Source organism: Podarcis tiliguerta (assembly GCF_965153285.1).
Source record: "Podarcis tiliguerta genome assembly, chromosome: 5".
Classification (NCBI taxonomy): domain Eukaryota; kingdom Metazoa; phylum Chordata; class Lepidosauria; order Squamata; family Lacertidae; genus Podarcis; species Podarcis tiliguerta.
In genome coordinates this window covers 5,316,723-5,341,507 of record NC_139538.1, presented here as the reverse complement: position 1 = coordinate 5,341,507, position 24,785 = coordinate 5,316,723, and the positions used below count along the sequence as shown (strand labels likewise).

At 49.1% G+C, this 24,785-nt stretch overlaps 1 protein-coding gene and 1 long non-coding RNA gene across 7 annotated transcripts; one reads left to right on the top strand and one right to left on the bottom strand.

The window, feature by feature from the left end:
• The first annotated feature begins 730 nt into the window (after window positions 1-730).
• EIF4E2 (eukaryotic translation initiation factor 4E family member 2) lies at window positions 731-24,741 on the top strand. 6 transcript variants are annotated; one of them, XM_083442438.1, is made up of 8 exons: window positions 731-888; window positions 3,696-3,757; window positions 6,288-6,422; window positions 10,611-10,715; window positions 11,438-11,590; window positions 11,683-11,819; window positions 21,878-21,954; window positions 24,289-24,741. In XM_083442438.1, the coding sequence occupies exons 2-7, from the start codon at window positions 3,704-3,706 to the stop codon at window positions 21,921-21,923; spliced, it is 630 nt and encodes a 209-aa protein (XP_083298564.1). In that variant the 5' UTR covers window positions 731-888; window positions 3,696-3,703; the 3' UTR covers window positions 21,924-21,954; window positions 24,289-24,741. The 6 variants fall into 6 exon arrangements, with proteins under 6 accessions (XP_083298564.1, XP_083298562.1, XP_083298565.1 ...); XM_083442436.1 differs by having other exon boundaries at window positions 3,696-3,810; XM_083442439.1 differs by lacking the exon at window positions 6,288-6,422 and having other exon boundaries at window positions 3,696-3,810.
• LOC310678533 lies at window positions 14,120-21,851 on the bottom strand. Its single transcript, XR_014511822.1, has 3 exons — window positions 21,406-21,851; window positions 17,057-21,010; window positions 14,120-17,021 (listed from the first exon to the last, which is right to left on the bottom strand). It is a non-coding gene; the product is annotated as an uncharacterized lncRNA (long non-coding RNA).
• Window positions 24,742-24,785: the final 44 nt, after the last annotated feature.

Genomic DNA, 24,785 nt, shown 5'->3' with positions numbered 1-24,785 from the left:
TACATACACTTCAGCTTACAGACGCTTCAGGTTACAGACTCCGCTAACCCAGAAATAGTACCTTGGGTTAAGAACTTTGCTTCAGGGTGAGAACAGAAATTGTGCTCCGGTGGTGCGGCGGCAGCAGGAGGCCCCATTAGCTAAAGTGATGCTTCAGGTTAAGAACAATTTCAGGTTAAGAACAGACCTCCAGAACGAATTAAGTACTTGACCCAAGGTACCACTGTATTAGCATTCTGGGTCACTTTTTAAAAAATGAAACCCTAAGCCACTGGGGGTAAAAACAAACACTGAAAACTAGGATAAAACAACCTAAAATACACAGGTTTTACACACAAACACACAGGTGAATTCCATAAAGCGGAGCCACCACAGAGAAGGCCCCGTTCTCCCCAGCTCCCTCTGAGAGGGTGCATGGAGAAGACCCTCAGGTGACATATGCTGGTCAAGACCTCAGATTTCCCATTGATTCCTCATCTCTCTCTCTCCCTGAGGACGTTTTAAAAAAACTGCTTTTCGATGTGAACCAGGAAATGCCCATCCGGAAAACGAAGGCGCCCCTCTCTCCTTTTCCTAACTCTAGATTCAAAGCCGCGTCCGCGCTTCCACCATAGAGATGCCTAAATGTAGAGCGCCACCCCTAGACGCTCGTCGAAAACCATAGTCCCAAAGGCCGCTTGCCGGTCACATGACCAGATGCCGCGCACACGAGCCTCAGCGAAGCCGAGGGGAACCAGGTTCCGCCGGAAGCAAAGGGAGGGCGGCGTAGGCGGCGTGTCTATGGAAGCGGCGGCGGCTGAGCGGAAGTATCCGGGCGGGCGGCAGGAGGCGAGGCGAAGCGGCGGCGGCGAGAGAGTCACCGAGGAGGATGAACAACAAATTCGACGCGTGAGTCGTAGGCGCCGCGGCTGAGGCCTAGTCGGAGGGGGGTCCCCGTGCAAAGCGGCTCCCCGTCGCCCTCGGCCCGGCCCCCAACCGCCGTTGCGCTCGCGGAGGGGGCCGGAGATGGGCGGAGAGGCAGGCCGCCCTCCGTGACGGCAAGTGGGGCGCCCGGGGCTGCAGGGGGGGAGAAGCTGCGCCTGCCGAAATTCCCCCCTCGGCCAGCAGAATGAGGGTGGGGGTCTCCCTTCACGGAGGACGGGGCTGCTGCTCTGCCCTCAGAGCTGGAGGCCGTGAATGCTTCCAATTTGAATAAAATACAGTGGTACCTCAGGTTACAGACTCTTCAGGTGACAGACTCTTCTAACCCAAAAATAGTACCTCGGGTTAAGAACTTTGCTTCGGGATGAGAAGAGAAATCGCGCGGCGTCGGCGGTAGGAGGCCCCATTAGCTAAAGTGGTGCTTCAGGTTAAGAACAGTCCTCCAGAACTAATTCTTAACCCAAGGTACCACTGTATTGGTGGGGGGCGGGGCAGGTAGGAGCAGGTAAACACCGCCCTGCACAGTCGATCACAAGATCACACACCCTTTGAATGGCAGTGCCCATAAGTTTTTTTTGGGGGGGGGTTCAAATATTTTACTGGGGTGGTGGTGCTGAAGGGACCTCGGCCCGATGATTTGGCTCCTATGAATGGTCCTGAATGGCAGTTACTGGAAGACTCGGGAGGGGAGAGAGTCACTCTTGTGCTTGGACCCTGCGTGAGGGTTTCCCTGTAATGGGCACCTGGTTGGCCCCTGCAGGGGACAGGACAGGGCCGGCCCACCCATGAGGCAAGTTGAAGCGGCAGCAGATCCAGAGGTAGATCTTTCTCTCACCCCCCCACCCTCCCTTGTTCACAGTGTAGATCTTCCCTTACCCCTGCTTCCCTGGCTGGGGTAGGGGAGCCGTTTTGGGGTCCGTCTTAGGTGCTGAAACGCTTTGGGCTGGCCCTGGGTGCTGGGCTGGATGGGCTGCTGGCCTGATCCAGCAGAGGCTGTTCACAGCCTCTCTGCATTCTGAGCACAGTGCAGGTTGCAGGGCGAGAGATGTCGGTGGCCAGAGCAAAAATGAAGCTGCTTGCCTCGTTCCAAGTCAGCCATCTCTGCAGGGAGAGCTGGAGTGGTGCCTTCAAGTTGTTGCTGGACTCTGGCTCCCAGTGGCATGGGATGATGGGAGTTGGAGTCCAGCGGAAAAGATGTAGCAGGCACTGTGGCTTCAGTATGAAGCCTTTCCCTGCCCTGCATCTGGAGATGCTGGGGATTGAACTAGGGTCTTCCTGCATCTGGATCCTGTGAGCTACCACTGAAGTATGGTCTCTTCTCATTTGGGGCAGAGCCCAGTAATGAGAGGAAGGGCAGGCTTCAAGCCTGTGGGATCTACTTGGGTTTATTGCAAGGACCTCAAAGTTTGCCACCTTGCAGTTGTGTGTAAATTCACTGTGCATCAGGAATTTTGACAGCCAAACGGGGAAAGAGGAAGCCTTTTTGTTTTTATTCTTTAAAATTTATCTGTCTTGTTGAGAGAGAGAGAGAGAGAGGTGGCAACCCTTTACTGAGCTACCGAAAACCATCTGCCAATCAATCCCATTCTGCCTTCTGCCCAACCCCAGTCCACACAGATTGGTGGTGGCTCTCCTGGGTTTCATACAGGAAACTTTCCTAGACCCACCTGGGAATGCTGTTCATTGGGCCTGGAATGCAAAGCAGGCGCTGTGTCACTGAGCTGTGTTGCCCTTTGGTAGAGAAAAAATGTGGTTGAGTGACAGTTTGCATTTGTTTAGAAAGGGGCTGTATCTCACTGTTGACGTTCACAAGTCTTGCCACTTTTCCAACAGACACAGGCGCTGTCTTTAACAGGCAGAAATCAAGAGGTGGGTTTCTCCCCCACTGTACCTCAGGTGTATCTGCCTGATATGCACCTGTAACTGGCAAAGAGATACCCAGGGGGAGATAGTCACCTGTCTGTTCAAACCCCCAACTGTCATCTTTGGGTCCAGCCTCAAGATACCCACTTGTTTCTTATTGCAGGCAATCACTTCTCATCTATAAGAAAATACTCCACTAAGACCTGATGTAACTGCCACTGTTTGACCATTATTTAGCACTGTTGACATACTTTCCCCGGTATAGTGGCATGTATCAGGACACAGGAAAGAAGTATCATGGGGGATGTAGTAGGGTGTGCAGATGTGGTAGAAGAAAGCGCTGAATTTGTAGTGGTCTAGTGGCGTACAATAACACTTTGAAAAATAACTCTGAAAGAGACTGGGACCTTGCTGGATGATAAGCTAGAGACTGTTTAAGGCAAAAGGAACTCCATTTCACATGACCATCAATGTGTGTGATGTTTTATTTTTCTTGTTAAACTGTGTAAACAGGTCTCTAGCCCCAATAAGTTTACAGTTTTAAACTGGTGTCAGGGATTTTATTTTTTTAAAAGATGGCAAATATAGGGCAGGCTAAACATATCCAGCTTTTTAAACCGTTTCCTTTAGGATTGGTTTCCAGGGGTGTGCTACAAAAGTTCTTCAGACAATACAAAAAAGGGCAGAAAAAAAGGAAGTGCAAGTCTTTTGTGCTTCCTTTTATTCCAAGGTGGCATTACGTTTACAGGTACTTGCAGTGTGGGATCATTACCTCTCTTTTTAAAAAAGAAAAGAAAAGTATTTTCCTCAATTGCTTGCTGATGTGAGGGCAATCAGACTTTATTTTTTTTAACAGAAGCAACAGCAGTCATGAGCTTTCAAACTGATTATTTTACTTACTTCTTTGCCAGTCTGAAGGATGATGACAGTGGAGATCATGACCAGAATGAAGAGAACAGCACACAGAAAGATGGTGAGAAGGAAAAAAATGATAGAGACAAACCCCAAAGTAGCAGCAAGAGGAAGGTACGTTCTTTCCTCTTCCTTGTAGACCAGACTGGAGTGTTCAGTTGATGATTCTGAGAGAGTGGGGGAACGTTAGCTTATAGCTCCAGGGTCCAGAAAATATTTTAGTTAACTTTGACTAAGACCCTCCCTAGTCTTCATGCCTTTCCTTTGTTGAAGAAAATATGAATTATTTGAAAATGTTTATCTTGAAAGCAGAATTGACTGATAACCAACAATTCCATTCATCCGTACAGTTCTGGAGTTGGGAACAAATTCAGCCCTAAAGCACTAATGACTTTCCACGTGGACAACCCATTATGTTCTCCTATCTAAGCAAATGGCTGCCATTTGTTCCTTGAGGCTAGGAACATGTCATGAAGGCAAAGTTCCCTAACACTCCTAATACCTCCTGAAACCTTGGGCGGCACTTACACGATGTCTGTATCCTCTCCTTGCCAAAGCCCCTTGCAATAGATAATCCCTCTTTCTGCAAGAACATGCTTCCTGACAATAATGGCAGACATTTAGCTGTAGATAAATTTGATATTAGAACTGTGCTCCTCCTTGACTCCATCTGGCGCAAGAGCACATGAACCTACAGAAGTGGCTGCCCACCTTCCCTCTACTTTTCAGTAAGCACACACCTTGACGCAGGATTCATGTGCCTATCCTGCCTGTTGCCTGTTTTTCCTCAGCTCTCTCCTGCGTTCACCAGCAGCCGTGAAAGCAGATGGCCCCCAGTGAGATAGGAAAGGGGTTATTCCTAGCTGTGAATTGCAGGTCACCACCCCTGGTTTAGAGGCTTTTTTGTTACAGAGGCAGCAGGACTGGTGCCCCTGCTCTGCTTTGGAAAGGGGGCACTTGCCTGCCTTTCAAGCAAACTCATTTGTGGACTTTGGGTCTGTTCTTTTCTGTAAGGTCTCCACTGCCCAAAGTTCCTTTGATTAAATGTAACCCAATAGAATACCTTTTCTTTTCTGGCAGAGATTCTTCTCTGGGCTTCAGATTGCTTTTTGTGTAGTTTAGCCCATCTGTTCCTGCCCTCCCCTTTGCAATAGAGAGCTGCTGTGGTTGAGGCCCACATCTGTAGGGAACGGTCTGTACTCACCCCTTAGGCTTCCAATTACTGCAAGGTAAAGGTGCCTTGTGTCCCTTTGGCACAACAGCCATGAGCTTGGAATGTAAGGTGTGTGCAGGCCCTGAGGAAGGCACATCATCTTCCTTTTGAAAAGAACCTTTGTGTAGAAATTGCATCCCACTCTAGCATGATCAAATGGAACAAAAGGTGGAAGTAGGTTTGAATGTTGGTGAACTCCTTCGAATTATAAGGGGCGAAGGAAACATGTTGCAGTTGGGAAGAAAAAAGGGGGGTGGACACCCAGCAAAATCAAGGGGACCCAACTTCTGCAGTATAGCAGACTTCTGCAACTTCTTCCTCTCCCTGTTGGAATAACCAGCATTTTGCTTGTTATATATAGAACCCCACGGCCAAGATTCTGACACCAAATAGCTGAACCCAAGCCAGGGAGCAGCATTATCCTCTAACAGTGGTGTTCTCCAGTTTCCATTCACTAGCAAATTGCTGAACCTGATCATACTATTGACAGTGAAAGAGAGATGCTGTTTTCTGGTCCTCATTTGCATTGATCCCTTTTGGCTGGGGGCTGGGAAGGTGCAAAAACCTGCTAGAGATACCTTGAATTCCTCCTGGGCTCCCTTCAGCAAACAAGCCCCCTCCCTCCAAGCCAAAATAGTGGGCATTTTGAAGGAAATGAGAGTTTTCCACTCCAGCCCATCCTGTGTTCAAAAGTTGTGTTCCTGGCAGGAAGGAGCTGGGCTATTTTATACCTGGGATTATTTCAGTGCAGCTGTTTCTGGGGTGGGAGAGAGATGAAGCCCAGGTTTTCCTGGCTTGCCTTTTGTTAGCTGGGAGCTGAGTTGGATGATGTTTTGGCCCTGGAAAGCTGTAAAGATGAGCACATTGGTTCTAATGTATGCATTGCCGACATTTGGTTTTCTTGGTTCGCTTGAAACGTTCAATTCCATCTGTTTTCCCTGCTCAGAACGGGGATAGATTTCTCCTTTGCCTCACAGAGGAGCCCCCCACTGCCCGCCCCCGTTAAGATCCGTTCTCCTAACAATTGGAGACCTATAAAGGCATGTAGGCGGAGTTCATGAACTGGCCTTGTCTGATGAGTTGCTTTTGAGAAACACAAAACGTCCCTCATGGGGCTCGTCCTCTGCCAGCGTGGAGAAGCTCAAGCATGCTGAGGATTGCTAATCTCTCGTTTGAAGTATAGTCAATTCCTGCCAGACTAATGGTCTGTTTCAAGCTATTAGCAGAGATGGAATTTCAGGAAGAAAATGAGGCTAAAATGTTCTTTCACGCTCCGTGATGGCAGGAGCAGGCAGGCTTCTAATGCTGCAAACATCTTTCAGCCTTCTCTTTAGAGAAAAGCGTAAGGACAAATGAGTTGTTTCAATTCCTCACACAGGCTGTGGTTCCAGGGCCGGCTGAGCACCCCCTGCAGTATAATTACACCTTCTGGTACTCCAGGCGGACCCCCGGGAGGCCCACCAGCTCTCAGAGCTACGAACAGAACATCAAGCAAATTGGCACCTTCGCCTCCGTGAGTTGCATTTCTGTCTTGTCGCTCGTTTAACTGAATTCAGTGCAGCTTGGGGGGCAGGTGTTATCTGCGCATGAGAAGCAAACAGGGAGGGGCCACAGCTCAGCCATCGGGCACATTCTCAGCATGGATAAGATCCCTGGTGCAATCTCTTGTTCTGAAACCATAGAGTGCGGCTGCCGGTCCAAGCAGGCAGCATCGGGGTAGCGGGGCCAAGGGCAGCTTTGTATATCTCTTACGTTTACAGTCAGTATGTGTGCACTGTCATGTTTAGAGTTAGGCTGGACCGATAGGGGATTCAGAGTGGCAATGGCTCCCTTGCATCTTGTATGGAGGAATTCTGAACCAGCCAGCGTGTGCAGTTTTACATTGTATGGATCTCTCATCACCCTGTGGAAATCACTGCCACAGGGATTGACCATTGGTTTAGATAGCTTTTAAAAAGAGTCAGACAAATTCATGAGGGACGCGTCTCTTTATGCTAGGTAGCCATGGCAGCTAAATGGAGCTTCACTGGTAGATACCAGGTGCTTTGTGAATATGGGTTGGAGCAGTTGCCTCCAGTCTTCCAAGGGGCATCTAGCTGGCCACTTTTGGAGGCAGGATGCTGGAGTTTATGGGCCTCTTGATCTGATATTAGGTCCCACCCTCCTTTTTCAACAGCCACACAGGCAACTTCCAGGCGTCTCAAAATGCCCCCCGCTATCCTGTGTCCCAGCCTAAGCGCTTCCTGTACTCATGGCCCCACCAGAGAAAGGGCATTCCTTTTTCTCTAAAGCAGGGGTGGTCACCCTTTTTATACCTACTGCCCACTAATGCATCTTTCTTGATGGCAAAATTTCCTTACCGCCCACCAGTGCTCGATGGAAGGAGGATTCAGCTTGTGCCGTAGAACCCCCTTCCGCCCACCTAGAATCCTGAAATGCCCACTACTGGCTGGTAGGGACCAGGTTGACAACCTCTGCTCTAAAGCGCCCAACATGCCCCTGTGTCAGAGGCAGGGTGTGATTCTGAAAGAAGGCCTTCTCTTGGTTCTGAAAGAAGGCCTTCTCTTGTGTGGTTGTGTGTCTCATTTTAAAATCTTGACATACACATATAATTCTGTTTGTATGCTACCTTTCCACAGTTCAGGGGCATGCTCAAGGTTGCTTACAACGTGAAAAAACTACACATAACTACAACAGAACAATAGTAGTCATAAACAGTAAATAAAATATTTAAAAAGGCAAAACCAAACTGAACAGTTTCTGCATAAATCACAACAATATCTAAAATAAAGATGCAAAAGGCAGCTGTTCAGCAGCCTTAGCTTTTGTAGCTGGAGTCAGTCCAGGCCTCATCCTCCCAGATCAGATGGGAAAAGGCCTGCAAGGCAGGGAGCAGGTCTTCCAGCACATGCTCAGCCCTGGAAAGAAGCTGGCTGAGCAGGTTTGCAGTGCCGAAACTCTTTGGGTGGCAGCGCAGGTGCCTGGATTGTTTTGTAGCCAAAGGGAGGCGTGAGGAGAGAATTCCACTGGCCCTCCTCTCTGGCTTTCTTGTTTAACCAATCAAATGGGACCCTTGTGCCCAACCCCACCTCCCTTTCATGACTGCCTAGCCAATGCCCTAAACCAAAAATAATGAGCAGCTGGAATTACTGTAGTATATGAACAAATGGGAAGATTGCAGTAGAAGTCACAAGTGGGAAAGTTTTGCAGTGAGGAGTGCTCTTGTTTAGTGTGCCAGGCAGACATGTCTTCTTTTCAGGATACTCCAACCCATCCCATTCTTCTTCCCCACAAAATCAAATTTTCAGTTTCCTCTCTAGGCTGACATCCAGCATTTCTGTGACTGCTGAGCATGCTCAGTCCTCAATAGGCTGTTTTGGGGCTGTCTTTTCCTAAGATAGACAGATAGTTAGGTAGACAAGGCCGTCTCTAGTCTTGTGGCAATAAATTGTCTAAAACTGTGCTTGACATTGTGTTTTTAAATTGGTGCAACCGACCCTGGGACCATAAGAAACTGTATTATAATTATTAATAATTTTAATTACTAATGATTTATTGTGCTTTTGCATAGCTTTCCCCAACCTTCCTGATACTATCCTCTTGTTTCTCAGTAGCTCTGTTCAGAACCGAAGCCATGAGCTTGCTGATAGTAAGCATGCGACCCGTTTTCCTTTCCACATTACTGTCGTTTGAGTGACCCACTGAGAACCTTGCATCCACCTAGTACTTTGTGTTGCACCAGTAGTTCTGGTACTATTGCATATAACCTGAGCCTTAGCCAGCAGACCTTGGCACCCTTACTTGAGAGTAAGCCTCTGTGAACTCGGTGGAACTTACTTCCTAGTAGATGATGCAGAAGATTGCCTTGCTCGTCTGACAAGTTCTATTCCGCATAATTCAGCAGTTTCTGCAAGCCTGCAGTTGCTTGTGTCTGGGCCACTGGAGGGCAGCAGCACACTCCAGAACTGTTGGCATGCAGTTATTGCCATGAATTGATCTCCAGGGGCGGCATGTTTATTCATTTGCCTAAGATGTGTAACTCCCCATCTAGTTCCTAAAAGCTCGAAAGGCAGAACCCCTTTCTGCAAATGATGTAATAATGCATGTTATATAGCACCGCAAAAAGCTTTGTAGGTGTGGAATTTTAAGGGACGTGAGCTGTATCTGAATTCCATTCTGGCAAGGGGGGACCTCTTTTACAATTTGCCGCAGCTTTGGGCATTTTTTTTTTTTATAGTCTGAGATGCAAAGTGCTTTGCTGCAGAACAAGGAAGTGGTGCTTTCCTTCTCTTCCTCTTCCTCCTCAGTTTCTTGGACACTTGTATGATCACTGGCGCCTGTGAGGCCCCTGGACTTGCCATGTTGTTGTTGTTGCAAGTGGCACCCGTTTTGCCGCTGCTCCTGCTCCCATTCTTCCTGCACTTGCACCCACAACACGAAGGTGGGGGTTCCAGTGGCCAGTTAGTCATTCACAATACTACCAGTCAACGGTCTGTTGCTTAACCGTGGCTAAACACCGTAAAATGTTTCGTGGTCCCAAGTTCCTACTATTTTACAAACTTGTAGGAAAGGAGGCCATATTCTTGCTCTGAAGGCCGGTGAGTAAAAGAGGCTTATGACTTGTATTGAGCAACTGAAAGTGTCATATCTGCACTCAGGCCATTGGCCCATTTAGCCCATATTGTCTGCTTTGACTTGCAGTAGTTCTCCCAAGTGTCAGGGGAAAGTCTTTACCATCTCTTGCTTCCAGATTCTGTCTAGGGACACCAGGGGTTGGGGTAGGGGCTTTCTTTCGGCATGCAACGCATGCAGTCTTATACTATTCTATGGGTTCTTTTCCCCAGCTAAGAGAATGAACTAGAAATCAAGACCTCCCTGGCTGAAATTTCACCTTCATTTTTTTAATTGACAGTTTTATTGTATATGTTCTATTCTTTGTAAAGCACTTGGTGATTTCACTTGCAAATAAGCGGCACACAGATTTTGCTTAATAAATACACATTCCCCAGTTGTTTAATCCCAGACCTTCCCTGTTTGCATGATGTGATTGTGATTTTATGTTGTAACCTGTGACCTGAGACCTGTGGTTATAGGGTGGTATACAAATTTTATAAATAATACAAATAAGAGTAAGAACTCTCCTACCCTTATGGTATGACTGTAAGGATTATGGCAAGATCACCTGTATGTAGCACTTTGAGTGCTAAAGGTGACGTATATATGATAGCTGTTTTTAGTATTTATATAATGGTTTGGCACACTTCTGTTAATAACCTATATTTGGTTGGTCGGATGTCAAGCCAGCATCAGTCACTGGTGGGGAGCTGCAATGGAAACAGCAACCACACAATGATGCTGTGATTTGGTCACCTGCCTCAAGTGTTGCCTGAGTTCCAAGAAAGAGGCAGTGGCTCAAGGGAGTCAGGGAGTGGTAGGGCAGGTTGCTGTGAAATGTTGTGCAGTCAAGATAAGTGCAAAGGGACAGACAGACATTTAGCAGAGAGCGGGAGTTAGAATAAGGAAGGGGGGGTCTTGCCTGTCACTGTTGTTTTTTTTTAACCTACCCTTGGACATTTACAATATTACAAGAGATGCTGCTGTCACGCCTTACAACCACCCATAGCCAGAATCTGAAAAGGAAGACCTGTCTTGGCTCCTGGAAGATTTGCCTGACTTGGCTGTGCTTCTCCTCTTGTTACAGGTGGAGCAGTTTTGGAGATTTTATAGCCACATGGTTCGTCCCGGGGACCTGACGGGCCACAGCGACTTCCACCTTTTCAAAGAAGGAATTAAACCTATGTGGGAGGTGAGTCCTGACAGGTGCTGCATAGGAAGGAAACAGGAGAAGATCACAAAAGGCACGGAGAAGCTGAGATGAGGGATGCAGATGGGTCTGTAATAGGTCTCACTGGCTGCACTTACATCTGTTTATTTTTCATTTGCTGTTAGTGGGTAATCGTTCAGACTAGGAAATCAGTTACTGTTTCCTAAGACTTATTTCGTCTAAAACTTTAAACTCCCTTCATTTAAGTAAAAATATAGCTTTCAAAGTTGTACCTAAGAGGTTTAAATGCAAGAAAAGAAACCAGATATTAAACAGGTCTGCTGGAAGAGACAAAATGCCAGAATACAGAAATAAAGTCCTGCAATCTTCGTGCCATTCAACTGAGATATCCCCTCTACTTTATTTCCCACCCTTCACCCTAAAATCCCAGGGCAGGTGCCAATAGAGTCGTTGGGGGTCTAAGAGAAGCTTTATCGCTATTAACATAGCTAATATGACATTGAAATAATCCCTTTTCTCAATATATGATTTTGTTCAGGAAAAAGAAATAGTCTGAGGCCTTGTCCTTCCCCTGTTCCTAGGTGCTGTATTGCTCTTATTCGACCCAACCTGCTGCTTTTACTGGGTACAGCCTAAAAGATGGCAAGGACTGCTTTCGTAGAGGCAGCTGGGGCAAGAAAAACCCTTCCTGGTTTGGGGCAGTGAGAAAGTTGGCCTCATTTTCTTCCTTTTCGTCTTCCCAGGATGACGCCAACAAGAACGGCGGCAAGTGGATCATCCGCCTCCGGAAGGGCTTAGCGTCTCGGTGTTGGGAGAACCTCATCCTTGCAATGTTGGGAGAGCAGTTCATGGTGGGCGAAGAAATCTGCGGGGCGGTCGTCTCCGTCCGCTTCCAGGTAAGGGGCGTTCTGGGTGTCACGGGGCCAGCCTTGCCATCTTGAGGCGTGGGAGATCCCCGTTTGCTCACCTCCCGGCATTCGCCCTGCAGGAGGACATCATCTCCATATGGAACAAGACGGCCAGCGACCAAGCGACCACGGCCCGGATACGGGACACGCTCCGGCGAGTGCTGAACCTGCCCCCCAACACCATCATGGAATACAAAACCCACACGGACAGCATCAAGTACGTGCGGCGAGGGGGGAGGGGAGCACTGGCTGTAATGGGCTTGCCTCTGTGTCTGCCGTGTTAATGCAGGGAGCCATTCCTTGTCCTGTAGAGCTGTGAGTGCTGTCACCACACTGGGGCACTTCTGGTGTCTCACACAGCTTCTTCTGTTCTGGCACGTGTTGCCTTGAGGGCTATGCACAGCCTTCTTGCTGCCTGCAGTTAGTGGCCTAGCTCACCGGCTTCAGTGCTCTCCACCTTCAAGGGACCCTGTTTGTTCATTTATGTAGAGCATTTGTACCTCACTCTTCAGCCAGGAAAGGCTCCCAGGGCAGCTTGCATTCAATCGGAGCAAAACAGTACCTACCCACAAGCACAGCACACAAGGAAAAAGGAACAGGGAGGGAAGAGGAAAATCGGAATCAAAGCTCAGGCACCAGTTTCTGAATAGTTGCTCCTACCATCTGGCACAGTTCAGGGCAGGAGGTGCCTGTTGGAGCTAGTGTGTCGCAGCAGAGCTGGTGGAATAAGCTCTGCTTACCAGGTGGCAGTCGTGGGAACAGGAGGAGCTTGTGTGTCCCTTGGTCCGCTAAGGAACCCTTGGCATCTGCCACAGGGGTCCCAGCATCCTCCAGAGCAGGAGCAGCCACCCTTGTCCTCTCCAGGTGTTGCAAAGTACAAAGACTGTGATCTTGTAACTCATTGGCCAAGCTGGTTGGGGATGATGGGAGTTGTGAGTCTGGCGACATATTGGCTCCTCTCCCTGGAGGATTCTGGGAAAGATTCTCATCTGCTTCATGCAGGATTCTGGCCAGGAATTGAGAGTGCCTCCTTTAGCACCTCCCTGCGGAGTCAGCTCACTAGTGGTGAGTTTGAAGGTGGCTTGACTATCAGTAAGCTTTCAAGGAATGCCAGCGTTCCCCGAAACCAGCCTTGGCCCTCCAGTAGCTGCTTGTTAGAGTGGGCTGGGATTGTGGGTCTCCCCCTTTTCCAAGCCAAGGTGGCAGGAGGGGAGGGGGTGTGATTTGAGTGCACCGCATTCCTGGAGACATAAAACACAGAGACTAACGGGGATTTATAGACCCATTAGATTTATAAATGTTCTCAGGAAGGCGCTATGTAAATTTACTGTGCTGTACAAATGATTTCTAATCATAATAAATGCTGTATATTAAATCCTCCCAGCCCCCCCCCCCCCCCCCCCCCGGTGACAGAGGCCCTTTAACTAGAACAGAGGATTATAGTACACGGAGAGGACAGCTGTATTTTAAATGAGACCGTTATAGTTTACCAGGCCAGGCCATTCAAGATGACTTTTATTCTCCCGCAAAGTGATGAAGGATCGCTGCATATTTAAGAGCTTTCAGATTGGGGGTGAAAAATGTGAAAAACCCTTTTCACTTAAGTGCACTATAAGCAAAGATGCAGGTTGGGGAGCGTGGGCTGACGCTGGAAGATTAACGTAGCCAAGGAAGAGGGAGGACAGATGAATAAGAGCAGAAGTAGAACTCAGCAGTAAGAGGGTTTTCTGGTCCAGTGAGCGAGCAAGGATGCAACCTGCTTCTTTTCCCCTGGCTAGCAGAATCCCAGGGAGGAAAGGAAGCAAGACCATCCCAGAGGAGGGCGTTAAAGGAGGGGTAGTACCACTGGTGGGCAGCACATCCTGCTCCTTCTGGGGTAGTTTGTCCACCTTTGGTCCCCATCTTGCACTCCGCTCTCACCTGTGGTTCTCAGAAGCTGTCAGCATGCAACAGTGGCTGCACCCCGGGAAACTGCTTCGACTGGCTGGCTACACCAGGCGACGGTAGTCGATGGGTTCAAAACCCATCAGTGAGTTAGGGACTTTCCCTGCATGCAAATACAGGTTCCAGCGGGTTGAGCAAGTGAGACCAATAGTGTTTCCAGCAGTCAATAAGGCAGTTTCTGCATATAATGTAGAGGGAAGCGAGAGCAGACAGAACTTGTCCTGGGAAGGTAGCCCATCTAAGAGGAGGAAAACTCATCCTAAACCTCTGCTGCCTTGCAGGATATCTTTGGGAGAAGAAAAGGGTTAGGAGTAAACTCTACACATTTCCAGAGTGGAGTCCCTAAGGCGGTTGGGTGGCATCTGGTACACCTTCTGGCAACTCCTGCAGCCAAGCTGGTGCCAAACTTATTTGGATCCCATCAGTGAGGCCAAGAGGGGGGTCTTGTTGTCTGGGCAGCCCAGGACCTCCAGACACATTGCCCAGGCTTGCGCCCCAGGGAGGTCATTTCAGGGAGGTCATTTCAGTGAACAGTGTGCATGCGTGTGTGTGTGTGTGTGTGTGTGTGAGAGAGAGAGAGAGAGAGAGAGAGAGAATTGCCTGGCTAGATGAGACCAAAGGTTTCTTTCATTCAGCGCTGTGTTTACAACAGTGTCCAACCAGCTGCCTCTGCCTCATGAGCAGGGATGGAGACAGCCATCCCTTCTGTTACTTGTCCTTCAACTTCCGGTTCTCCAAGGTATACTGTCCCTGATCATGGAGGTTGCATCCTGACATCCATTAATGCCGGGAGGTTGGCAGACTTCATTTGCAAGTTGCCTGAGCTGTAGGCTGTTAGGACGCGGGTTGGAAGGCAGGAGCAATTCCACATCCAGTCCTAAGCTAGGTAGTCTCTGCCCTGATGGAGCTGCCAGGTAGTAGAATCTTGAACTTGCCCACCCCAAGCCAGTGCGTCATTGGCAACTTTGTGCACGACATGTCAGATGGCGGCTAAGAGCCAAGGCAGCTGCTCCCTATTGGGAGGGGGCTTTTCTTTTCGGATCTTTGAAGGAGGTGAGGAATTTGATGGTTTTCAAATATGGGGAAAGATGAAGAAACATTTCCCACCCTGTGTCTAGTGAGAAGAGGGCAATTAGTAATGGATTTAAGTGCAGGAGGATTCATTTAGACTGGCAACTTAGACACTTTTCAGACTTGCGTTGTAATTGCATCCTGCAATGTAGGACCCATTTCTCGTTATTTACCATATGTCCATCTTTCTCCTCCCTCTTTTTCTCCCTATGTCTGTCTCTCTGTAATTCTCCTATTTTGCCCCCACCTCGTTTCTCTCTCTCCCTTTCTGCCACCCCAATGAAAACCCCCAAGTGACACTAGAAAACCAGTGGTAGCATTGCTGGTGCAGCTTGCTTCAGGTCAGGATGAGACCCACCCATTGAACACTACTGTTTCAAATCTGGGATGGGAGCCTCTGCTCAGCTCCATCCGGCATGGCCAGTGGTTAGGACCGATGGGAGTTGGAGTCCAGCAGTATTAGGAAGGCCAGAGGTCCCCCACCTTGGCTTGGGTGAAATATTGTGTTTGTGTGGGGTGATGGGAGGCAGAGTCTTTTCTTGATGGTGCAGCTTATCTAGGGAAGTTTGTGGAGTCCATTTATTTTTGGAGAAAGTGATTCATGTTGGGACTGTTGCACAAGAAAAATCAGGGAGCGGGGGAGCACCTCATGTTGAGATGCCAGTTTTCATCGAGAGTCCCTGGTGTCCATGATGGTACTTCTGGATGTGAGTGTGTTGCAATTGCATGGGTGGCTATTTAAATAACTTGGCAATCAATATAGGGTTTTTTTTTTGGGGGGGGAGGATTCTGATACTGTTCTGCCCATCACCCATCTGCTTTTGTTTCTGCATTGAGTAGCCGTTGCTCAGTTGTTGATCCAGGGCTGGCTTTTATTTGTAAAAACATGCCGCTAAATTTGCATGTTGGTTTATTTTTATTTTTTGATAATGAAAAGATAACATAGACTTATTCTGCAGGCTTATAATCAACTGAAGTTGGGGCACATATAGTGGGGGTTAAGAATAAAGACCCAACCCACAGTGCACCACACACAATACTGTAAAATAGTTCAACAAAATGCAATGCTAATAGAATAAATTCAGTGAATCACAGCTCTAAAATAAATCAGACTTTGATTCTGCACCCCCTTGTAGTCAGTACAAATGAAGCTGCGAAACTGGTAATTCCAGAGTCCCTCCCTCCCTCCCTCCCCCCCCCTCTCTCACACACACAAAAAATGTATGTATAGACATATGCAGACTAGCTAGGGTAGACAGGGAATGAATTTCGTCACAAACAGGTGACAGCTGAGTTTTAGAGAGCAGCAGAATAGATGAGGCAAATTTTCCAGTATCCGCTGCACAGTAGCGGATCCCCATCAGTTTCCTGGAACTCCAGCATATAAGGACTTAAGGCCTCTGATTCACCAGGCACTGCAGGGAAGAGAAATCTCCAGAATTTTATTATCAGATTGATGGAAAATGCATCATGCAGCAAGGCAGTGTGCCTGTTGGTCTTTGCTTTAATGGAGCTTTCACTGTCTGCTTTACGGTACCTTTGCTCGCTCGGGGGGTAATTTGTGTTCCCATCACTTCATTATTTATGCCCTGAGGCCAGTTTGGGATAATGTGAGTTCCTGGGTCTCACAGCCTTTCCTCTCTGGGCAGCTGAGCTGCAGCTTATAACCCCCTCTGGCGGGCTCAGCTCTGAACCCTTCCTTGTGTTGTGAAGGTGACTCGGGAGGTAGCAATCCACAGACGTTTGCCCTCCACTGACTGTTTTGCTCATTTACTGACAGTGTTAACTGAATGCCGGCTGCCTTTCAGCCATTAGAGCTCCCCTGGTGGTTTGTGATTAAAAACACAAACTAAAAGGATTTGAATATCAAAATGAAGAGGTAAGCTGGCGCATGGAGCTGCCGGGGTGAGCACACTTTCCTGTACCTGCATCAACCCCTGTTTGCAAGGGCGTTCCTCCAAAACCATGCAGTCTCACTGTGGAAGAAACAGACCCCTTGCCACAATCATTTGTGGTGAGGGTGCAAGGCTCTCTTCCAGAACCACAGAAACAAGTCATGTGGCACTTCCCAAGCCTGGGGTAGCATGTTGGTGACTAAATAGATCAGTAGTTCCCAAACTTTTTGGGTCCCTGCCCCCTTGGTTCCATAAATACCTCTCCAATGCCCCCTACCCTATAAAAAAGCCTTACTTGGATGAGCAGTTTTCACAACCCGCTAAGGAAGATAACATCACAGTAAAATTCGAAATGGGCAATTAATTGCATGTCTATTCAAAATCCAGTTAAATCTGTTTAGTTTAATTAAATATACAAAATTCATGAGCGAGGTCCAGTGAGAGTCATTTGCACCTTCTGCGCCCCGTTTCCATCCGCTTGCCTCTTTGTGGCTCCTCACGGGGTGGTACTGTTGGTGGAAGTCAGTTGGCTGTTCACCACAACTCGAGCCATGTGATGCATCAGCTGAGTATGGGGAGCCCCAGCAGAGTCTTCAGAGATTTCCTGCTCCCATCAGAGCAGCTTCTTCCAGAGTTCCCGGTTAAGGGAAAAACTCCTCTCCCACACAGCTCAAAGCAACAAAGTGCTTACTGTCTTCTGGTGCAAGACAAAGCTAAACAATACTGTCTAATATATACAGTTCTTCAGGGCTTTGAAGTCAAGATACATATGCACAGAGCCACAAAAACTATCACCATGCTAGCTAATGTTGCTATGTCAAATCCACAGCCTCTTCCCCTAACTCTTGCATATTCAGAGTCAGACCCTGAACAGCAAACAGGACAGGACTTCAGGATATGGACCTGCCAGGACATAACGAAAGCAACACCCTAGAGACTATTGGACTCGTCTCTGCGTTCCTGAACCAGTGGGGAGGATGCATGGCTCAACAAGCCATACACTCGACCTCGGTGGTGTTGCTATGGTAACCCAGTGCACCTGGCACCTTATCCCCAAACATCCGGTCATGGGGGATGTGAGACCATGCACTGTGCAATTTAACCCATTGTTCACGTTACACCAACAAGTGCTGCCCACTTTGGGAGCCACTGATCTTGATGGTTTCGGACTGCATCTCCCATTAGCCTCACCTTCCATAGCCAGCGATGGGCGTTGGAATCCGATAATAGCTGGAAGGCCACCACTTCCCGACCTCTGTTCCAAGTCAGTGGTTGCCATCCCTTCATGCCCTCTTTCCTCCCAGCCCTCTGCCCCCCGTGAGAAACTTAGAAACGCTTCTCTGGCCCCAGTTTGCTCTTGGTGGCCATTGCAGGGCTTCTCAGGCTGGGCCTAAGAGCTTTAAACTGAAGGCCTCCACCTCCCTTCTCTCACACCACTTTCAGCTCGAAGAGAGTTCAGCCCTGGGAGTCAGAAGTGTCTAAGCCCTGGAATCGCTTTGCACTCTCGGTCCTTCCTTCAGCGCAAATCCTTTGTCTCCAGGAGGCTGGGACAAAAGGACCCGTTCCAGTTGCTCCTGAGCATGGCAGCAGGGCTGGGGATTTTGCTTCTGCACCAAAGTGCTCCAGTGGGGCAGCGGGATTGATCTCTTTCCCGTCCACATTGCATGGAGCCAGAGGGACAGGAAAGGCCAGCTCGTGGGGCAGGCAGGGGAGAAGCGAACTGACTGAAGTTGTGCCAGCTTGAGTCAACAATGCTTCTTAATTGAGCCCCTTCACAGCAAGGCATTAATTGGCCCCCGTGGCAGCTTCTGCAGCTCCAGCTGACAGAGAGCGAGCGGCCTTCTCCCTTGGTCCCACAGAAACATTCCCCCTCCTAAAGACACTCCCTGGGATTCTGGCTGCAGGATTACTAGGAACACGCTCAGCCCACGCTCATCTTATATGGAAGGAAAGCGGAATTGGGAGAAGGGTCTGCCATTTGATAGAAGGAACTCACCCCACACAAGCCGGTGGGATTCTCCAGGCAAATCTCAAAGCAACAGAAGTAAGGGTTGTGCTTGAGAAAAAACCGTGTGATGTAGACAGATCGTGATGACAAAATCTGCACCTCTTTTGGTCATGAGGGAGCAACACTGGTGACCCCTAGGTGGGATTGCTGGCAAGTTGTGAGGCAGCAAATCTGTTGAGATCTAGGAGCGAGGGATTTGGAGAAAATCCGTAGTTTGGCTTGAAGCGCAACCTTGGAAAGCCACCGTCAGCCAGTGCAGACATCTTTGAGCTAGGTGAACCAATGTGTCGTGACTCGGTAAAGCTTGCACTCCGGCCTGAAAAGTAGTGTTACAGGGGAGAAACCAGCGAAGGGGTGTAGAGGTTGTGAAAGCCGGATTGGCTCTCCCCCCTGTGCTGCTGTAGAAGAGTTTCAGAGAAGAGACTATTTCTGGCAGCAGAAAGCCACGCGAAGGGGCAGTCGTTAAGGTAATCGTCTTCTCTCCCAATTCCGCCTCCATTTGTCTGACTCCGCAAAGCAGGCAGGTCCCCCCCCCCCCAATTCCTGCTCACTTGGCCCATCAGTGAGAAAAATAGCGCCAGAGGAGGCAACATTAGGCCCATTCCCCGAGATTTATCTGAAAGCACTTTTGCTGCAGATAGTGATCGCGCTTTTATGTTTATTGTGGGTGTCATTAGCTAAGCAGATTTAAGGCAGGACGTGACTGGCAACAATTGGCTTCCGCTTTCCAATCAAAAAATGGCTCTATTAACGGACTTGTGTTCAGCATGCAGCATGATGCATTGCCCAGGGTTCTTCTCAGGCCTGAGTGTGGTGGAGAAATTTCATCGCTTGTAAGCTCTCCCATGTTTTCGGCGGGGGGGGGGGGGGGCGGAGGAGGGGAAGAGGTTTTAGGGAGTGAAAGCAAGGTATCAGCTTGCTGGGGAGTCTCCCTCCCAGTTAAAGGGCTTCAGGTTTTAGGGGTTCAGAGATCTCCCAGCTGGAGCCTTTGGATTTTGAGGCCTCTGTTGACCATGCTAGACTAGGTGTTCAGTTGCTCTGAGACAATGAGATGTGGTTTCTTATATATCCTGGAAAAGTGGGCCAGGGAGAAGAGCTATTGGAAATAAGGTGAGCATGGCAAGGCCTGTACAGAATTGTGGAATAGTAGAGTGACCATGGGGTTCATCTAGTCAAGCCCCCTGAAACCCAGGAATCTTTTGCCCAATGTGGGGCTCGAACCCATGACCATAGGGTAGGAAGGGAGGAGCATAGCTCAGTAGAGGAGCACATGCTTTGCATCCATGCTTTATCAGCCTCCCTGGCCTCTCCAGTTAAGGACCTCATGTAGCACTGAGAGATGGAGGTGGTCAGTAAACAGGCCATATTAGATTAGTGTTGGACAACCTCAGTTGCATGTGGGCATCCAGGACTCTTGTGTGTGACCACCAGGACTCTACCTGGCCTGCATCTCTCCCCTGCTCTGCTTTATAGTCTCCGTTAATGTTTCTGCCTGGCTGTAATGTGCCCTAGATCTCCGATAAGGATTCTTGTCTTGGAATAATAGAATCGGGAAAGACCTAGTCCAATCCCCTGCAATGTAGGAATCTCAGCTAAAGCACCCAGTGCAGATGGTCACCAAACCTCTGCTTAGAAACCTCCAAGGAAGGAGAGTCCATCACTTTCTGAGGGAGTCTGTTCCATTGCTGAACAGCTCTTCCTTTCAGAAAGTTCTTCCTGAGGTTTAGTCTGAATCTCCTTTCTTGTAACTTGAAGCCATTGGTTCGAGTCCTACCTTCCAGAGCAGGAGAAAACAAGCTTTCTCCATCTTCCATGGGACAGCTCTTCAGATATTTGAAGAGGGCTATCATGCCTCCTCTCTGTCTCCCCTTTTCCAGGCTAAACATACCCAATTCCTTCAACCGTTCCTCATAAGGCTTGGTTTCCAGGCCCTTGATCACCTTGGTCTCCTTCCTCTGCACACCTTCCAGCTTGTCAATATCTTTCTTAAACTGGGGCGCCCAGTATTCCAGGTGTCATCAAACCAAGGCAGAATAGAGCAGTGCTATTACTTCCTTTGATCTGGCCACTAGACGTGCCTGGATAGGGGAGAGGGAGGGGAGTGTGAGCAAATTAACACGTGTTGCTGCCCCCACTTTTGCCTCTGGCCCTGCTGGCCCCCACTGGCTTGTGGCCCCTGGGAAGTTGCCTAGAAGAGAAAGCGGCCCCCTCCTGGAAAGAGGTTCTCCACTTGTGAGGCAGCCAGACCAATTGCCAGGTGGCTCAGTGAAAGTTGGTGGAGAGGGACCATGGCTCAATAGCACAGGGCTGCTTGTTGGAGGTCCTGGGTTCAAACCCTGCCCCCTCTAGCGATCAGAGCTATCAGGGCTGGGAAAGAGAGGCACACATCCCAGAAAGCTGTGGGGAGCCGCTCCCAGACAGAAAACAAGGGGCTGGATGGATTAATGGTCTGTATCCATACAAGGTAGCTCGATGTACTTCTTTGTGTTTCTGAATACAGTGGTGCCTCGCAAGTCGAAAAGAATCCGTTCCGCGAGTCTCTTCGTCTTGCGGTTTTTTTCGTCTTGCGAAGCAAGCCCATTAGCGGATTAGCGCTATTAGCGGTTTAGCGGTTATTAGCGGCTATTAAGGGATTAGCAGATTAGCTGCTAAAAGGCGATTAGCGGCTTAGTGGATCAGCTGATAAGCGGCTTAGATCAGCTGTTAAGCGGCTTAGGGGCTGGGGGAAAAGGGGGGGAGGGAAAAAACCCCCGCAGAACTCGCAATACATTTTCGTCTTGCGAAGCAAGCCCATAGCAAATTCGTTTTGCGAAGCACCTCCAAAACGGGAAACCCTTTCGTCTAGCGGGTTTTCTGTCTTGCGAGGCATTCGTCTTGCGGGGCACCACTGTACCATTATTTGCGCTGTATTCGGTATTCGTGGAATTTTACAGAGAAACAGAAGATTAAAAACAGCATGGATCTTTGTGCCAAGAGCCCCCCAACAGAGGGAGGGGAGGAGTGGGTGAGGCCAGGGGCAAATGGATGAAATGCCACCTACTTGGGTGTCGTGGGGCTGGGGCACACGGTGAGGAGCTCCTGACCTGCCTTCTGACCCCCTGAGATGCCTGGCCTGCATTTTCAAATCCGCTTCCCTTGTTAGGAGCCTGCTTTGCGCCTTCTGGGCAAGCACTTTAAAACTGCGCACGATTGCTCTTTTGCTCTTGTTCAGAGTTAAAGCCTTTGGTTTGAAGTGCTCGTTTTCTTTTCTTTTCCTTTCCTCTGTGTGTGTGTGTGTTGTCATCATTGTTTTATCCCCTTCTCTTCTCCCCCCGACCCTCTTCCCATTTTCGTCCCCCCACCCCTCTGGCTTGCCAGGGCCTGGGAGGAGTTTCATGGGCTGGTGAACAGCGGCGGTCGCTGAACGGGGGCTCTTCCTCTCTCACACACCCAGGGTAGGGCCTCATATTTCTTCTTACATGATTGCGAGATGCACCTCTCAGCCAGAGACCCCCCTCCCCTCCCCTCTCTCCCTCCCCAGCATAGACTCTTGGTCACTCTCAGCCTGGGCAGCTCCCTTGTCCCACTGCCGGGACAAACCATTGGCCTTTCTCTGTCGACAAGATTTGCTGCGAGTCTTAACGCTGCTCCACAGCAGCCTTGCAGAGCAGACCACAAAGCTCTGGTTGCCTTGGCTGGCCTACGCAAAGCCAGTTCTGGTCTCCAAGGGGTTAAAAGGAAATAAAACAGACCTTTGTCAACGTTACCTGTAGACAAGGTGTGGGGAAACTTTGGCCTTCCAGTTGTCGCTCAGCTCTACAACTCCCATCATTCCATTACGGAGTCTGTTTTTAAATGAGAATCAAGACTTGGTGGATAAATCGGATTTCTCTCATATGGTTATAGCCACATTCTGGAAGGATGTAAGAGACGCAAACTTGAATGCTTGGTACAATAGTGTGTGGCGTATAGCCCTTATGGAAAAATTATCTCACTAATTAAGGCTGGCGAGAGAAACAAAGCACAACGACACCTTTGCAGGAGAACAGTGGAGCTTTAGTTTGTTCTCCAGTAAAACTAAAGACCACTTCCAAAGGTTTGAAATAGCTTGTGGATCACTTAATAAGGATGTGTAGGAGAGATGTGTACTGTTATAAGTTGTATTGCATGTACGAGAATACAAGTTTTCATAATGTAATTTTTTTTTGGGGGGGGGGTTCTGGGGATATTTAAAGAAGAATAATGAAAAGCAGCCTGCCCAACTCCCTTCATCCCTGGCCATTGGCCATGCTTGCTGGGGCTGATGGGAGTTGTAGTTGAGCAACATCTGGAGGGCCAAAGGTTCCCTGCATCTGCTGTGGTCAGTCTTCCACTCAGTAATATCAGCTCTCTATGAGCCTAGGCCAACAGTGGAAACCGGGTTCTCTAATGGCCGTGTGTTAGCTGCCCACTTCCAGACAGCCCCTTTGCCTGTTTGCAGAGGTCGCTGTTCCAGAGGGGGGAGGCCTTGTGAGGCTGAGAGGTACGTCTCCAACTTGCTTGTGTTGGGTGGATGCCAGCTGTTAGAGCAGGGAGCAGAGCGAGGGCCCCCTGCAAACATTTTACACAGTCTAAGTCAAGTGTCACAAAGCACAAACACAAGTGGTGGAGATTTGTGTCCCCTTCCACAGGCTAATATGAGCTTGCTGCCCTGATGCATAGTGGCTGAGCCACGCTGGTTCCTGGGGAGGAGATGTGCATTTCTTGTCACTCTGCAGTGCGACCTGCAGAGCAGCAAGAGTGTTATGTTCAGAGGCCCCCTTTACATGCACCTGTTTATCAAGCATAGTGCAAGGTTGCGCCTGAAGGACCTGGTGCATTTACCCTTGCCTCTTGTCCCAGGTCCTCCAGATGTTCTCACTCTGCCTTGCTTTTGACAGCCTTGCAATAGTTTTGCAGGCCAGGCCAATCCTGTATTTCCCCCCTGTGGGTTTCTCCAGTCGCCCTTGCCCAAGGGAGTTTGCTCTCTGAGCATCTTACCAAGCCCATTCCAGGCTTTTTGTGGCATCCTACGTGGCTGCTAGTGGGGAGATCTTTTAGCTCCCCTTCCACTTCTGAGTCTTCTCATTTCCCCTCCCCTGATCTAGCAGAGCTGCATCTTCCCGGATCAGATTCTTAGGCTCGCCTTTCTCAAACACACAGGCCACCCCCTTTACTGTTGTTAGGGGAGCTATGACCTGTTCAGGGGGCAACGTTTTGAACAGAACCAGAAATGCTTGCGGGGGGAGTGGGGTTGTGTTGGAAATGCAGTTGGGAGGATAATGTACACTTTGATAGGGAATTGAATCATATTGGATGCATGTGGCTAACAGCACCAACCATTAAATTGAAGGAAGGGCTGTTCAGAATCCAGTTTTTCTTCCTTGATCCACCTACCTGCAGTTCTGCTGATACTACGGGCCACAAGCTGCTCTATTCACTTTTTGTCTTTACGTGCGTGGGAGGCACTCTTCCCATCAGTGAAGAGTTGGGGGATATCTCAAGCAATGCAGTTCCTTGTGATAGACAGGGTCTCAGGATGCCTGTTTGTAATTATTTTTATTATTGGATTTCCTGGGCCTACCTGTGGCTGAAATTCATGCCCTGCACTTGTTCACTCAGCAACTTTTTTGTTTTTGCTGCATTGGGGGGACGACACAACTTGAACATGTTTGACTACTCAATTGCCCCCGAGCATCGCAGACCAAACTGCAGCTGCTTTTCTTGGACAGAATACATTTGCTAACTGCCTTCCCTCCTCTGTCTTTCAGGGATAACTCAAGCTTCCGAAATACCAAGATCGCACTGTGAGGAGCAGAAGGAGGAGGGGATACAGCACTCAGCTCCTCCTCAGCCTGGCCCAGAAAAGGCGGGCAGGGGGAGAGGAGGGTTTTTCTGTGTGCATGTGTCCGCTGGCTGAGGAGGCTCGCAGGATGGCCTGGGCGTTTGACACACAATGGCTTTCACCCCTGTGCCAAAGACTGACCTTCCGGCACCCAAGCATCTTGGTCCAGCCCAGTGGGTGACCGTACTTTGCATTCCACACCGGAGCCCGGGTGCCCTACCGCCTCGTTTCTCTTCGATGTGGAGGGTCCTCCTGCTAAGTGGCTCTTCCTGCCCAGGGATTTCCAGTATTAACCAGATGTCTGCTGCAGAGGCGGAGGCAGTCCGGCGATTGGCAGGTGCCCCCATTTCACCTCTGCCAATAAACGATTAGGCCTCTACTCCCTCCTCCTTGTCGTCGTGTCTGCTTAACAGGTATCTGAGA